Genomic DNA, 17,913 nt, shown 5'->3' with positions numbered 1-17,913 from the left:
TCTGCATTTTTCACTTTCTTTTCCGCTTTCGCGTCACGAGTTCGAGCCTGCCTGCCTACTAACACCTTTTTTTCCCAAACACACACCTACAAACATCCGGGCTACGCCGGGAACCCCCGCTATTAAAATCTTCAATGAGCCTATAAATTTAGTGTATTTTTGTGTGTATTGATATTCATATTACAACCCGTTTTTTCTATTTATTTCAAAAGAAAAAATACAACTTTGTTATATATGGGTCGTGGAATTGCATTCATCTGCAAAAGATCTAGCTAATTTGCATATTCTTTTAAACATTGATTTTAATTAATTCCCTATTAGTTTTTTAGGTTTTCTAATAGGATGATCATCTTTAGTTAACTATTACGAGTAATTATGTAAATGCAGATATTCTACATAAGTTATACTTGTGTAATATTTGCGTAAAAAGCTTATAGTAAATACAAACCTCTTCCTATATATATATATATATTATGTATATGTATAAGTATATATATTTATTTAAAAAACATATTGCATATGAAACTCTTGTCAGTTTTTGGTCTACAGACATGAAACTTAATATATTGGGTATTTGGACTCGTGCAAAACTTTATATTTGGGGTTTAGTCAGGATAAATCGATGCAAAAGTATAAAAAATGATAAAAAATGGACTTTTCCAGATGAAGTTCGAACGAGAGCATTACAAATATGTATGCATAACGTAATAGCTATTGGTTCATGAACAGTCATTAATGTCAAAAGGAAAAAGTAAATCGTGCGTAATATTTGCGTAATAAGTTTATATATATTTATGTATACGTATATATTTTTTGTTTTAAAGCTCTTGCTTACCAAACTCCTACCAGTTTAAGTCTGATTTAATTTTCATTAGCAGCTCTTCATTCTAGACTTTGTCAAAGGCCTTGAATATATCAAGGGGTACAGCCCTGGCTTCACTCGCTTTATCCAATGGTATTCAGAGATGAATGTTAACATATCTACAGTAGAACGACATTGCCTAAATCCGTAATTTTTTGTCAGAAAGATTAACTTTTGAAAGGTAGTGGACTAGTGCTTGAATGATTAGCGTCTCAAACATTTAAGTGAAGATGAGGAGGAGATTGATAGGACGATAATTGAGAGGGTCGGTACTTTCGTCAGAATTCTTTTATACTGGTGCCACAGAGGCCGTGTTCCAGCTATTATAGAAAAAAGATTCAGCAAGACATTTGTTGTAGAGTTTGGAAGTTACGGGGGCTAGCTCAGCTGAACATTTCTTAATTAGTATAGTAGGGATGAGATCAGACCTACACACCTTGCAGGTGTCTGTTTTTTTATGATATCGCGGACATAAAAAACTGGTTTCCATCCGCATAGAGTTCGAACCCCTCGATCTGGTTGATGTATGTGTTCAATTTCAGATCCGGAGTAAAGGTCAAGTCCATAAGTTTGTCAAAACATGAACCCTCTCCAAGACGAGAGCCATTCATTTCAATTGATGCCAGTTGTGGAGCTGAGTGTTGATGATGTAAAGATAGAAACTTGGTTTTAGATGCATTAAAAGTAATCAGCCACTCCTTTCCCAATTGTACCACATGCTCAAGATCAGAGGAGAAAGAATCGGAGAGAACTTGATCGTTTACGGCCTTTGATGTGCTACCATAGATGGTAGTGTTATCAGCATAAATGTGTACGAATGATGTAAGGATGTGACTTGGAAGATCATTGATGTAGATCAGGAAGAGAGTTGAACCCAGGATGGACCCCCTGAGGAACTCCAGCATTAATACGATGAGCTTCTGATTTCTTCCAATCAACCACTACTCTTATGAACTTACCAGAGAGAAATGATTTAATAATTGAAAAGACATTTCTAGCTATACCATAGCTGGAGATCTTGTGAAGTAGACCTTTATGCCATACTCTATGAAAGGCCTTTGATATGTTAAGAGCAATTGCCCTAGAAAGGAAGCCTCCGTCCAGAGATTCGTTAATCTTATGAGATATAATCGTAAGTAGATCTGCTGTAGATCTATCTGAACGGAAACCCCATTGTGTGTCACCCAGAAGGTAATTTTTACTGAGGTAATTGACTACTTCTTTATTTAACGCAGATTCCAGTAACTGCCTCATGACGCACAGGAGACTTATTGGTCTTATATTATTGGACATATAAATAACACAACTTTATATATAGATTCGATGCGAATACCATCTAAAATGTTTAAACTTTTTATACATGATGATTTGCTAAAGATTAGGAGCCGATTTAATCGATTTTTTATTCGACAATTTAAATACCTTCAAACAGTACTCAAATTTCAATCAATTATTTTAAAGCTTTTTTTATGTGAGTTATCTTTCCTTTCTTGATAATCAACTAAAAGTTATTTAATTTTAATACATTGATTCGATAATTTAAATTTTATATTTAAATTGACTTTTTATAAAAAAAGAGAAAAGGGCCGTAGATTCTTCAAAAATAAGAGAATAGTATTTACATTTAGGCAGAATTGTAATATGTTGTTAAAGTCAAGACAATATTAACACCAAATCAATTTCCCCGTCTCATCCTCAATACCGATTCCTTCAGTGTAAACAAAAAGCGTGATTCTATTGAATTTAAATCTAAGTGAACTGGATTTCGACAAAATAAACCTAAACTTAATTTAAGAGTTGTGGGGAGCTAGTTTAGGTTAGGTAACGGTTAGATTAGTGTTAGGGTTAAGAAACAATTCTGTTCAAATTTCGTCACTTACTATGAATTCCCGGGTGATTCCGAGACACAGGTAGGCTAGTTTCAAATACTGTAAAAGTACTAAAATAATAAAAATAGTCATATGGTATTATGAGCTGGATATGCGGCATAATCACGTTGACAACCCGGTTTCTGTCAAATCACCGAAGTTAAGCAACCCTTGAGCCTGGTCAGTATTAAAGTGGGTGACCATTTGGGAATTCCAGGTGGCGTATGTGCTTTTCGCCTACATCGGCCTTGTTTCCAGTCAGTCTTGGGCCTCTTCTGGCCACTGAACCCAAGCAGTTCAAATTCAAGAGAGATGTGGTTTGGTATTGCGCAACTCTTGCCTCCCAATTACACGAGCACCTATCCTTACAGGAGTGTCCATTGTCTCTTGAAACTGAACGGAGGCATGGCACAAGCTTGATAGAAAGGGAAATGGTGTTTCTCATTCAATCCCGGGCAACATCGAACTTTTCTTTTAATATTAACATATACGAAAAGGAAATAATGAAAAATGTAAGTTTCTGCACTTGCCGACCCGCGATTTTCACGAAGTTATTCGGGTATGCCCGGCAGATGACGGAATAACCGGAAACGGCCGGGTGGGACTTATTTAAAAAAAAAAAAACAACACAAATTGTTACAACCCTTCTCTCCTCATGTTAAGAATGGCGACGACCACTGAAATTCATTTAGTAATACATTGAAAAAATGTCTTAATATTCAGAAAACTACCTGTCGATCGTTTCCGGTTCTTCCCGATGTATGCCGGGCACACCCGAATAACTTCATGGACATTGCGGGTTAATAAATGCAAAAGCACCAAAATGAATTTGACAATAGTGAATATTAAATGTCCACAGAAACCGCTCTATTGAAAAACAAAAACAAAATGAAAACATTTTAATTTAGACTTTTTGGTATCATAATTTTGGAATGTTTTATTTTGTGCGGGACTGTAATTAGATAATAAAAGGTTGTACAGTTCGTCATAAAAATGGCTATTGACAGTTCGTTAATAAACCAGAAACAGGAGAGAACACGTTTTTTGCTTGTGCGTTTCAAGAAGGGATGTCATCTCTGGTAAATCAAGTTAAACTTTTTCAATCATTTTTATAATTAATTAAACATTGGATTTAGTTTGACCTACGTTGTACAATTGAAAATGAATTCTTAATTGAAAGATTTTTTTTGTCATGTTAAATCATCGTTAAAACTCCAATTATATGAAACTTTATTTCGGCCAACAAAATATTAATCACGTCGCCTATAACCGTGGAGAGTTAGATAAAACCAAACTTTCGATTTAAATGTTTCTTAAAATAACTTCAGTTGTTAAACCATTTCCAACAAAATATTTTCTGGTGCTTACGCACTTTTGTTACAGTGCTGAAATAACGTTATTTAGAAAGCCATTCTTAACATATGGAGGAGGTTTTTCTAAGTTTTACTTTCACTTTAATAATAATAAAAAAAAGATATCGTAAAACTTGAATTCAACTTAAATACTATTTAAAAAAAAAAATAGCGTGATAACAAAAGTGCGTAAGCACCATTTTTTAACATTTTATTTTTATTTTTGACAACTAGCATGGTATTAATGAAATATTTTGTTGATAATAAAAGGTGAAATTCAGTTAAGGCTTTCAAAAAGTTCAAGAGCACGAACAAAATGGCCGACCCACTACGAAGAAAAATCAACACGAATTCTTTTTTATTTTTTTATTAATTTTGTGTGTGTGGTTATGCACTTATGTTCGGTGTTATTTTTAAAATAGTATTTTCAAGTTTGTTGTGAAGGAACATAACTGGCTATACACCGGTTACAAACTGTATATATATATTGGACTGTTTGGCAGACAGCGGCAGACAAGCAGTCGCAGTAAGACGGATAGTCTTACGTGTTGATTATCAGACTTTCTTCCCCATACTTGTTACTATGTACTTCTATTTACCTTAGGCGAGCAGCCTTACGTTTCTGTATTATAAATAAACCCCATTACACATACCACTCGGTGTAACTCACGTTTGTCTTTATTTCCTAAGTATTTAGGAATATAACAAAGTTAGATTGAAGTTTTACAATCTCTTTTAATTTAGTGAATTACAGTAGTTAAAAAAAAAACACCCTCCCCATTCCATGTTTAGAATGACTGGGTTTGTATTACAATCTACACAGGTACAAAAACAAAATGTCATAAAAAAACGAAAAAAAAAGCAATCAAATATTTAACAAATGTTATCAAAGGTAAGATACGTTACTTTTTTTTTTTTACTTGAGTTTAGCGATTTTAATTTAAAATATTTAATCGAAAAACAAGTAATATTAAGCGCTACCGAAAAACAAGTAATATTAAGCGCTACCGAAGAACAAGGAAAAATGGCCACGATGTCTTTGAAAACTCGACAATAACTTCAAAGTAAGAAATAAAATAGTGGTATAAACTCCTCCAACAAATGTTACCGTGACATTTATTCGATGAGTTGCTACCATTTTATTTGTTTCTTAATTTGAAGTGATTATCGAGACTTCAAAGATATAAAGAGATATTAGCGGCCATTTTCTTTTAGTCTCCAACGCATTCAATATTTTTTTTTCGAACCGAATGAACAATTTTGCATTAAATAAAAACGTTAAAACCTTATCCAGTTAGGTAGAAAAGTACAGTCATTGTGGCATAGAGAACCAAATGAAAACTTACTTTAAAAAAGAAAAAGTTGGGTAAAACTTGCGGAGAACGCTCTGTTTTACGGTTCTTTTAAAAATGGAACGGAAATTTAAATTTCGTTCCGTTTGAACTTTTTTAATTGCATATGCCCCCCTACCCCCCCCCAAATCGAAAGAATACCATTCAACAATTTTATTTAAAAAAAAAATTATTAAACGAAATAATTCAATTTTCAAACGAAAAAAATCAACTTGGTATACTTTTTTTTTTTTTTTTTTTTTTTAAATGTCTAAAAACTGGCTGCTAGTCATGCTTTACACTAGTCTTTTTCATAACTTTCTGTCCTCCTTATGCAAATTAATACATGTGTATTACTTCTACAAAGGAAGATCTCTTTTCTTTTCCTTACTCCGTCACCCGGCAGAAAAGAGACACACCCGTTTGTGTAAGACACTTTTTTTCATTACTTTCACCGCGTAATGAATTTCTCTAATGTTATTTAATTCTGCCACAGAAGAGACGCTGTGAGCTTGTCTCTGCTCTATATACAACGCATTCCTAAACCAGTTGGTCTTAAAATTTGTTTTATATTAGCGTTCTCCAATGGTCCAAAAAACCAAAGTTCCGTCCTCAAAGTTGTACCAACGATTAAAAAAATGGCATTTGATGCATCCGTACTATTTAGACTTATACTCGACTACCCGTGACCCGTTTGGTCAGTATGTTATATTAGCTATGGATGTATGAGCGTGGCACTTGTGACGTAAAGAAAATAGTTAAAAAAAAAATTATTTTTTGAAATAACAAACATTTCTATGAAAGTATATTAAAATGAAAAGAAAATATAGATTTCTGAGTCATTCTGTTTATTATAATTATTTTTGAAAAAAAAAATAGTTACTGAATTATAAGTGGTTGGCCATACTTATAGTTAAATTCAAATTTTGATTTTTACATCGTTCATTTCTGTATTCCATTTAAGTTATTTTAAACCCCCACTGTACCCATGTTAATAATTTCGAAATAATAACGTTAATATTTCAGTGCGCAGGTCATGCGCAACCGGATGTCGTAAACCGGAAAGTGGGTTACATACATCGTTACAAGGTCATTTGAGTTTTATAATTATATAGATTATATTATGCTAGATGGATTAAGCCAGGTCAAGCAGCGGACAACGAAAACATTCCGGTAAAATAAACCCTAACACAACTGTTTTTCTTGAAAAACAAAAGCAACCTCCTATAAGAAAACTAGCAGAATAACCCGACGTTGTCCGGGATGAAATGATTAATGAATGTTTCAGTCCAATATTATAATCTAAATCGGTGAAATCGTCGATTTTTCAATGAAATCGATTGATTGCCTTATCTAATTGGAGACCCATCGCGGTGCGTCTGGGTTAAGCTTCACATGCCTCTCGCAGTGACGTTGTTCACAATGTATTGCAGTCAACACCGTTCTAGAGTTGTTCTTATCTTTTATATATAATAGCCTGCATTAAAGTTCAAAATATAAAAGTCAAGTATCCTGCTTCATTTGTGCTCTGACCAGAAGCATTCATTTCTAACGCGCCCCCGTCATAGCAAATAATCTACTGGGTCTTTCTGCTTGTGATAATGGCTTCAATTAAAGTTTGAAATACAAAAGTCGAGTATCATGATGCAATTGTACTTTAAAAAGGAACCTTCACTTCGAAGGTGCCCCTGCCATATCAAAGAACCTACAATTGACTTTATATATCGGGTCTTTCGACTTGTGGTGATAAAACTTCTCAAATGCACTTGTGATAGTAGGCTGTATAATGTTAACTTCGGTAACGATTACCTGTTACTTCGTACATCTGATTATTTCGATTATCTATATTTATCGAAGACATTCCTATACAATACCTATCTAAAAACACTGCCAGTGACATAAAGTACTTTCGTGTGAAAATTCATAGAAATCGACACGGCTGTTTTGGAGGCCATAGGGACCGAACTCACACGCACAAGGTTCCTTTTATATAAGTGTGTATATATATATATATTATAAATTTAAGTCAGTCAGTAAAATTAGTTTGACGATCAAACATTTGTATTCTACAAAATAAATATTTTCTTCTAAATAGCCATTTTGTTGAATGTTGATTTCCAAGAACACTGCCAGGCATATAAAGTACCTTCGTATGATATTTAATAAAAATCGATCCAGCCGTTTTAGAGTCTGTAGAGAACGAACTTTCTCTACCACCGTTTCTCCTCGTCACGTCTCACTCGCCGTTTCTTCATTTCCTGCTCGTTTTACTATTTTCTTTTCTGAAAACCTTTCTCCATAGTTTTCAACCGTAATTTAAATACGCGGCGTTAATTCACCATATTTTAATATTTTTTTTTTCCTTTTCATAAATCAACTTTCAAAACATATACTCTCATTTTTTTAAAATTTTTTTCAGGATCCATGATGAGCCTCTGGAACATTGCTAGAAACATTGCTCAGTTACTAGACTCGAAACACGATGTCGAAATCCTTAAAATCCTCGCGCAACATTCCCTCGAGCATAGACGCTTTATCGTCGCCATCAAGCACGGAGGTTCGTCGCTACTTTTCCGTGCGGTCATAAGTCGAAAGTCTTCGGTGGTCGTATACCTTTTAGAAAACTGCGGGGCTGATCCAAATAGTTTTGGTTTCATTCACGGCGAAAAAATGACTTGTCTCGCCGCTGCGACGCTCATCAATTCTTGGAGTCTTGTCAACACTCTCTTGAAATATCACGCCGATACCGAAATTGTCTTCTCATCGGACGAAGAAACAGTCCTCTCTTATGCATGCAGGATTGAGAAGGTTGAAATCGCCAAACTTTTAATCGAACAGGGGGCGAAGCCGAATCATCAGGACTTAACGGGGAAGACCTGCTTAATGGCTTCGATGCATGACTTGAATTTGATCAAGTTCCTCGTATCGGCAGGCGCAAATGTAAATCTGGCAGACAAGGACGGAATGACGTGCTTGCTTTGGGCCCTTAAACTTGAACGGAATGAAGTGCTCACCTTTTTGCTTGACCACGAATCTATGCAGATCAGAATAGGCTCGCATTCTTTCAACGATATCGTATATTATGCAATACAGCTTTCCTCTGATCTTGTTGTTCAACAATTAATAACAAAGGGCTCTTATACGAGCGAAGAGGTCGCTAGGATTTATGACTTTACATGCTGTCACTATCAAGTTACTGGTTTTCGAGAACGAGCGCGTGAACTTTGGCAGAAAGCGTTAGAACTCCGTGGGAAGCCAGAAGGAACTCCGATATTTGAAACTCCACATAATGAAGGGAAATTACAGGAAGTTATTTACCTTTTTAAGGCAGACGACATTCCAGCATTGCGCTTTATAGAAGCGACGACAGGATTCTCTTTGGATACGATGTTTATATGCATCCTGGCAACCTATAATGTCGAAGACGTTGAGAGTTACATCAGTGTATGCAAGTTTTTCTTCAAGGAAATGCAATCTGTTAAAGATGGACATTTTTTTCAATTTCTGTTTCACAGTGTCTGGTTTGTGGAGCGTTTCTACAGATTGTATAACAATATAAGAAAATCGCATGCACTGGAAGTGTTTAATCTGCTCGTAAACTATACCAAAGAGATATACACCCGGCTACGGCGGATGACTCCACAGGAACGAAGCATCCATGGCTTTGCTATAGACAACGTAATGCTTTTACTCATTAGATGTTTACATGCAATAAATTCGAAGTTTCCGGAAAATATAAATTGGCTTTTCAACTCTCTAAAGCATCTAATAAAGTTGGATCTTCGTGGTGTAACCCAGAAAAGTCTTCTCCAGAAGTGTGCACTCATGGGTCCGTGCCTGATCGAGCGTTTCTTCCTCTTGTGCAACGCTAACGTCAATAGTTCCGACCGACTGGGGAGAGCTGTACTCCATGAAATAGCAGAATCTATAAACATACCGTCGTCTTTCATTGCTTTAATGATCCATCATGGTTTCGATTTCCGCGCGGTTAAATATAACGAATATTGTCTCCCTTGCAGATTGAAACAAATGCATCGTTTGCCAACCCCTATGAAATACATATCGCTGCAGTGTCTGGCTGTTAAGGCCTTTTGTGAAAATCGAATGACGTCATTTAACGAAGTCCCGCGTCATTTAATGCCGATTGTAAAGTCGCACCTCTATGATTTAAACCAGCTTTCAAAATGCTCATCTCGCGTAAAAAGCCTAAATTACTTAAAAGTATTTTCCCGCGGATGCACTCCATCGTGATTTACTTAGAATACGACCGATCAAATTTATAAATTTGCAGCCTTTCTTACAACGAAGATCATAAATGGTTTTTGTTTTTAATTACATTTTTAGACTTAAAAATATTTTCTATTTACACCCGTTTATCTAATAGAAACATTTTATAGTTTTTATATTAAAAAAAACTGTAAGAGTTTGTTCGCTATGAACTCGAAAACGACTGTCGATTTTTATAAAATTTTACACGAAGATAGTTTATTTACCTGGCAATGTGCTTAAATAAGTTTTGTACCGGAATCTCTTCGATAAATATCGATGATAGAAATAATCCGATGAAGAAAAAAAGGAACCGGCGATTTTGATTAAAACTAACACCTTACACATCCTAACATTACAAGTGCATTTGCGAAGGTTTTATTACCGCACAAACCGAAATGCCCCAAATATAAAATCAACAGATTCTTTGATATGACAGGAGCACGTTCGAAATTAATGTTTACTTCACTTTTGCATTTTATGCTACAAGCAATTATATATAATTTATTTTTATAAAATCACCAGTCCGTTCCCTGTCATGCAATATATTGTGGATTACGTAACTGCGAGGAGGCATGTGAATCCTCCCCAAGTGTACCGCGATGGGTCCCCAACCAAAGCAGGCAATCAATCGATTTGATTGAAAAAAAAAAAATGGGCGATTTCACCAATTTCGATTACAATAAAAAAATATAGGCGTGTAAAACATACGTTGATCATCATTCAATCCCGAGAAACATCGTCTCCTTGCTAGTATTTATAAGGATTCCAGCAGAGTGCTCTATTATAAGGAAAAATCCGGAAATAAGAGCGTATTATGTTTTGTTTAAAGAAGGTTTACATGAGGAAAGACATCAGTATCGTCGATTTCAAATCTTATAACTAGGGACCGTTTGAGATACCCATATCAAGCTCTCTTCAGCTAATAGTCATCTGAAGAGAGCTTGATATGGGCATCTAAAACTATCCCTAATTATCGGGTTAGAAACCGACGGTACTTATGACATATATCATCTAAACTTTCTGTAAACACACACACAAACTTTTTTTTTGTCTTTTTCACTTTTTTCGAAACTACTGGGCCTATCTGGCAGAAATTTATATGGACTTTGATTATAAGGTGCAGCGAACCAAGTATTATAGTGTGTGTTCTATGTAGAGTTATTGATTAAAAGGTATTCATAAGCCGAGTATTTAATGCAAAAATGAGTACAAATTCAACCATCAATTTAACAGGAATTATTCGTTTTTATTTAACGGCCTAAATCTTGCTTGTTGTTAATGGTTTAAAGTCATGAATCTCACCTGTCTGTTTAAATGTATGTATGCCTAAAACTTTCAACAAAGGCAACAGATTTTCACGAGATCGATATCGTTTTTAAGCTCGATCATTTTGACGACAAATATCGAAAAATTGGCTAAAAACATTAATTCCTTCACCCTAAACTAGGCACCTTTCTACAGGGAGTGGTCGCTTTTTTCACCGATATTTTCGAAAGTCATCTCCTTTTTCGATTGAATAGCCTTACTTTAAACATTCGTCACTTCCGGTTTGGCGATGGGCGCAACAGCAAAGATGTCATGTTTTATTCTCCCCCCCCTTCGCGGTACGGGTTCGAGCCTGCCTACTTACTACCATTATTTTTTCGTCTAATCAACACTCCTCCAACACCCGGACAATATAAATCTCACCTGTCTATTTAAATGTATACATGCAGGTTTGTATGTCTGCCTAAAACTTTCGACAGAGGCAACGGATTTTCATGAGATCGGTATCGTTTTGAAGCCCGACATCTCAGACGACAAATATCGACAAATTGGCCGAAAACAGTAATTCCTTCACCCTCAACTGGGTAGTTTTCTACAAGGAGGGGTCGATTTTTTTGCAAGGCATTTTTGCAAGTCATAGTATCGGTTGGACTGACTTTGCCTAATTTTAGCATTCCGAACTTCCGGTCGCGTCATGGTGTAGGGGCAAGACGTTAGGTTTTCTTTCACTTGCCTTCGCGTCACAGGTTCGAGCCTGCCTGCCTACTACCACTTAAAAAAAAAAATTATTGTTCAACACATACCTCCAAACACCCGGGCAACGCTGGGCACTAAGGCTAATATGTATATCTTGTAATAATTATAAAACTGTCGATCGAGCTTGAATCTTGTCATAAATTTTACCAAGAAATCATAAGTTTTGGTGTCGAGTATTGAGTCTAGTTGACGGCACAAAAGTTATATAGTTTTTACGTTTGAAATCTAATATATAAAAAACTATAAGCCTGTCTCCATATTTTTCAAACTCTATCTCCACCGAAACTAAAAGTCGCAGAGCAGCGCTACAGGCCTCAAATGATTGGATGTTTTACGGACTGTTCTTTTATGGCTAAGCCGGTTAAAATAGTTTTTAAGGGGTCAAAAATGGGTAAAAACTGAAAAAAAAATCGTTATACATTTTGTACATTCATCTTAGTTTATTTTTAATCAATTCATATGCGTGTCACGTTGGTACAGTAGTAACCTCATTTTGAATTTGCTAGATGTTTCGATTTCGATTCCAACTGATGGCACCCAGATTTTAATTTTTTTTACTTTTGAAATCCCGACTCTATAATAATATATACGAAATCTGGACAAATTAAAATATATTTAAACGTATTTTACACCCGGGCAAAGCGCTTAATGTATAATAATCGATAGAGAATTGACATAATATTATATATGAAATCTGCATGATATTCAAGCGTATTTTACAACAGAACATGGTTGTATATATTAGTTACTGACCATTCCAATATTTTTCTCGATTCCATGCAATCCTACTCTTTTCTAAATCTCTGAATATTTAACTATAAAAACATCTTAAATGCGCGTATGATTTCTCAAACGGAAAAACACTTGTGGGAGATGGTAATCTGTAGAGGTTTTTTTCTTCTACTGTAAGTTTTAATCGAATATTTATTTTATAATTACTACCTACAGTGGAGGCCCTGTCGGTGGGGCATTAGAATACACCGTCTGCTCCCCTGCAGAGGGTAAAAGTCCCTCAATGGGGGTCCTGGATATGATCTTAAACTATATCCAGTTGTGAGGCCCCAGCTTGCAGGCTTTGGGGAGTGTGGAGCCACCCTTTAAAAAAGACGGAGAGCCATAGTCGTCAATGCTTGTACCAGACAAGACAACACATGATAAATGTAGAGGATATAATTTGCTGAATAAAAATCGCCATCGCACTAAATTCTGTATTTACTAGGTGTTTTTCAATAAGTTTCCAGACTTTTCTTGTACAGGCATTTAAAATTGTCGTAGTCTCTTGAAAATTCAGTATGTTTTTATACATCTTGTGAGATGAATGACCAAGTTATGATTTCAGTTTCAAATAGACAGCTAAAGCAAGAATTGGAATACATCCTACTAAAGCCTGATTGTCACAGCTGGTGAATTTCAAAATCGCAATCTGGACGGGAGGACACTTTAGAGGAACGATATGCAATAAAATTCTAAGAAAATGCCACAGAAACATATGGAACGCTTCAGGCTGTATTTGGACTATCTTCTATGAATTCAGTATCAGTTTTTGAGTGGCATAAGAGATTCAAGGAAGGTAGGGAGTCTGTGAGGGATAATGAGGTGTGGGGAAAGTAAGGAAGTCAGAACACCAGAATTAATTGGCCAAATAAAGACTTTCACGGATAAGGACTGTCGTGTATCTATAGAGACAAGAAGTGCAGTTTGATGCACACAATTATTCGCAAAGAACTGCAGATGCAGAAAATTAGCGCGAAGTTTGTCTCAAGAGTGCAGTCCACACCTCCATCTTTGTCACAAATTATTTGACCAAGATGGGCATCAAGACTGCTCCTCATCCTTTCCATAGTCCAGATCTTGCTCCCTGTGACTTTTGGTTATACCCTAAGCTCAAAGAAAACCTTAGAGGCTGTCGTTATCAGACAGTTGAGACGAAAGAGATATTGATACGCTCACACAAGAGGAGTTCCATGGGGCCTTCCAGAAGTTGTTAGAATGGTACAAGTGCATTGCAACCGGAGAAGATTACTTCGAAGGGATCTAAAGTTTCATGTGTGTACTATCAATAAAAGTGTCTACATTAAAAAAAAAAAAATCTGGAAACTTATTGAATACATCTTTTAGTAACCGTTCTATAATTTTTTTAACCAATAATTTATTTAATAGAAATGTTTAAGTTAAAAAAAAACCCTACCAATTAAGGCATCTGCAGAAGTTCTTTATGGAAATTGCTTAAAGTCATGAAGCCACTTCATATCAAGAATGGCTTTCTAATAAAAAAAAATCAACTCGTAACATAGGGAAAGGGGCGCAACATTTTGAATTAATCGTCTGGCAGTGGCAATATTCGCTTCGGCACTTTCCCTCTGCTTGCGTAACCTGTACGAAGATTGTAACAGAAATCGGGTCATAAACTGGATAACTATCAGAGCAGTCACATTAGCGTTCTCTTGCAACAAACAAACCCTTCTCAAAGGGAGATGGCAAAGACTAGGTTGGTTGGTTGGTTGTTTTACGGCATATCAACCGTTTTCAGGTTATGTAATGCCGAATCCTGCGATTTTCAAGAAAAAGTTTTTTTAATAGAATATTTTTTCTTCAAATCTGTTTCTATTTAATCCATAGTTGAGACCCTCATAGGTACTACCACTTCGGGCCAGAGTGGACCTGGGAGCCATAGCAATTAAGGGTGGCTCCACGTTCCCAACGCCCACTGGGCCTCACCATCGGATATAGTTTAAGGTCATATCCAGGACCGGCAAAGACTAGGAGAATCTACTTTCTAGGACTGCAGAAAAACAATACCCGAGTCACATAAAGCAAGGCAGACGAACAGAACACCATGTTCGACAGATTATCGAAGTCGTATCGTCGAGTGATATTAAGTGCGAAAAGAATTTTGGTAAGTTTTTTTTCTCATGCAATCCCGGCCAACGTCGACTCTTCCTTCTAGTGACATCAAACTGTGCACTTATTGCCTTTATAGATGCGCAAAATTCCTTATCGATGAAATTCTTTATTTGGCCAATCAACTCTGGTGTTTTGACTTTCTTACTCTTCTTACAGACTCCTTGCTTTCCTTGAATCCCTTATGCCACTCAGAAACTGATGCCCGATTCAGGCAAGATGGTCCAAAAGCAGTCTGAAGCATTTCATAGTTTGTGGCATTTTTTTTTTCAAGTTTAAAACATAATTTTATTGCATACTAGCGGGGGTTCCCGGCGTTGTTCAGGTATTTGAAGGTGTATGTTGAGCGCAAAAAGTGTGTTAGTAGGCAGGCAGGCTCGAACCCGTGACTGCCGCGAAAGCGGAAAGGAAAGTGAAAGAAAAGCTGACATCTTACCGCTACGCTATGACGCCAAAAAGAAGTGAACAGCATTCAATCTTAGCGTTGTCAATCAAAAAGATTACTTGCAGAAGTAAACGAGTTCACGCAGGCGCAGAATGAACGTCTATCTTTCTGCAGTTTTATTTGTTTCGCAATGATGTTGAGGGATGACCAGCTCCCCACAAAAAGGGGAGAGCTCTGGCAGTGTCCGAATGAAAATGTAATTGTCTGATTTGAAAGCGGATTGCTTTTCTGGACGTCCCGGCCGGAAGGACAGGCAGTTGATTTGCTTCAATCAGTTTCGTTTTATTTAGAAATAGAAACAAACTCGGGGAACCAGGGTTTTTTTTTGTTTTTTTTTAAAATTCAATTCAAATAAAGATAGAAATGACGCCCATTTGCAAATCAGAGATATTATAATCTAGGAAGTATAAGGAAAGTTCTCCATAATAGTAACTTGTCGAAAAGCCCGGCTAAAAAATCCTTTCGTGGACATACAAAAACGTTTTGCCTTTTATATATATATATACTAGCGGGGGTACCCGGCGTTGCTTGGGTGTTTGGAGATGTGTGTGTTGAGGGGGGGGGGGTAAATAATAAGCGAAGTGATAATACTATTTAAACTTCTTAAATATCGGAAAAACCAAAACAAACAAAAAGGAAAAAAAAAATGAACGTGTTCGGAAAAAAAAACCCAAAACAGCGAAAAAAAAAGTTTCAATATTAAAAGTTAAAAAAAAAAAAAGTTTCAATATTAAAAGTTTAAAAATCGAAGAAAAATATCTGATAAGATTGCAGGTTCAGAGTTGAGATAACGACGCTGTCACTTTATCCAGAACGATTTTTCCACCCCTCCTTGTAGAAAAGGGTCTGGTTGAAGGTGAAGGAATGAATGTTTTTAACCAATTTTTCGATATTTGTCGTCGGAAGGTCCGAGCTTGAAAATGATACCGATCTGGCGAAAATCCGTCGTCTCTGTCAAATGTTTTTGCGAGAAATACAAACACACACACACATTTTCGCTAATATAAAGATTGTTCTTCTAAAATGTCCTTTCTTCAGATTGCATTTTTGAAATTTACCAGCTGTGACAGGCATTAGTAGGGTGTATTCTAATTCCTTTGAATCTGAAATCATTAAAATGTTCAGTTTTCTCATAAAATGTATAGCAATAACATAATAAATTTTCGAGAGTCTACGACAATTTTTAAATGCTTGTACAAAAAGTCTGGATACATATTGAAGGCACCTCTTAATTTCCAAGAAAGGGTAGAACGATGAATAATAGCAAATATTTTGTCAGCAAAACGAATGTCATTGAATAAAAATATCAGGTTAAATGCACGATGGTTAAAATAATTACAATAATAAAGGACTTCGGAATTTAATTTGAGCAAAACATGTCAGAATATTTACATTAAACAAATTTTATCTTTGTACAAAATAACGATGACAAAGGATTGCCCTTTTTACATAAAGGTGATGTAAATAAAACCGACATATATATATATATATATATATATATATATTACGTGAACGTCACTACTTGTCAAGACACAAAAGCCACTCGAGGATAAGAGTAAATGAATGTAAGGTGGTAGTGTAGTAATCGTTATTGTGGTGTAAATTGGGTAGAATTTGATTATTTATGGGGACAGCTAAACAAGAACTTGTTTACATTGAATTTGAAGGCTACTATATTGAATTCAATCGGGAAGCAGGACAGCGGAACAGTGTTCCACGGACAGGCAGTTCTGGGAGAGAAGCTTTGTTTATGGAATCTACGTTTAGATTTAGCCACAGACAGTTGGGAAAATAGTTTATACTGTTTGTAGCGAATCGAGTGTTTATTGTGAAAATTTAGCAATGGGGGACCATAGACCGGAGTCAGTCAAGCAATTGCTATATTATATCTAGAGAAAACAGAGTTCGAGTTACCAGCATGTTAGCTCGGAGGAAATTGTCTCTTGCGTTCCGGGAGCTTTAAAAGACGTATTTAGTAAAGATGTAGAAATGTAGAGAGACGTTGCAACAGTCCGACAAAGAGACGTTAAACATCATGGAAATAAAGTTACAGTTCCTTCGCGTGCAGCAAAAAAAAAATCACCCTTTTCCAGAACTTCAAGAAACTACCAGAGAAAAAGGGACGACAAAACAATGAATGTCTGATTTTGTCTGTTCGTCACACAGACAAGGATATGTGAAATGTGTTTAACAAACACACACACACACGAAATGACAACACCGCACAATATTATACATATATGCTTGTCTATGCACTCACTACGTCAAATATAAACATTACAGCATTTATATGAACATATATACTCCCTTATTTAAATATATATATATATATATATATATATATATATATACACCGCTAAACGATACTGCCGTAACACATATACATGCATCCTATATGTTATGTTGTAACGCCGAAGAGTAAACTAGTCTATTATTATCATTATTTCGTTTCCTAAGTTTAAATGAAATGTCAGACAAAATGAATGAAGTTTTAATTACAATAACTTTGGAATGTTATAGAATTTAGGGATTTCTAGATAACATTATAGATATTGTAAAACCATCAGATGATCTTAATGCTACGTTTATTAATAACATAATGAAAGGGAGACAGATTTTGAGACATGTAGTTTAGTTAGAGTTTGGAGTCAGAATGGGCGAACTTGACAAATTAGTACGGAAGATATCGTCTCCGCGTTTGGAAGCTGGAAGAATCACGACCATAACATAATGTAAACATCAAAAGAAGCCGCTGCTAACTTCTAAACGTAAATAAAGTTATATCAAATATATAACCTACTATTGTTCCTATTTACTTGCCTCCCCACGAGGGCAGAGTTACACTATGTCGGTTTTTAATGTG

General features: G+C 35.8%; 1 protein-coding gene across 1 annotated transcript; it reads left to right on the top strand.

Moving 5' to 3' along the window:
* The first annotated feature begins 3,593 nt into the window (after positions 1-3,593).
* LOC145246875 (uncharacterized) lies at positions 3,594-11,174 on the top strand. The gene is made up of 2 exons (XM_080108738.1): positions 3,594-3,809; positions 7,833-11,174. The coding sequence occupies exon 2, from the start codon at positions 7,838-7,840 to the stop codon at positions 9,662-9,664; it is 1,827 nt and encodes a 608-aa protein (XP_079964864.1). The 5' UTR covers positions 3,594-3,809; positions 7,833-7,837; the 3' UTR covers positions 9,665-11,174.
* The last annotated feature ends 6,739 nt before the right edge of the window (positions 11,175-17,913 follow it).

Source organism: Euprymna scolopes, chromosome 24, assembly GCF_053919585.1.
Source record: "Euprymna scolopes isolate OS-2025 chromosome 24, ASM5391958v1, whole genome shotgun sequence".
NCBI lineage: Eukaryota > Metazoa > Mollusca > Cephalopoda > Sepiida > Sepiolidae > Euprymna > Euprymna scolopes.
This window is presented reverse-complemented; position numbering and strand designations above follow the sequence as displayed.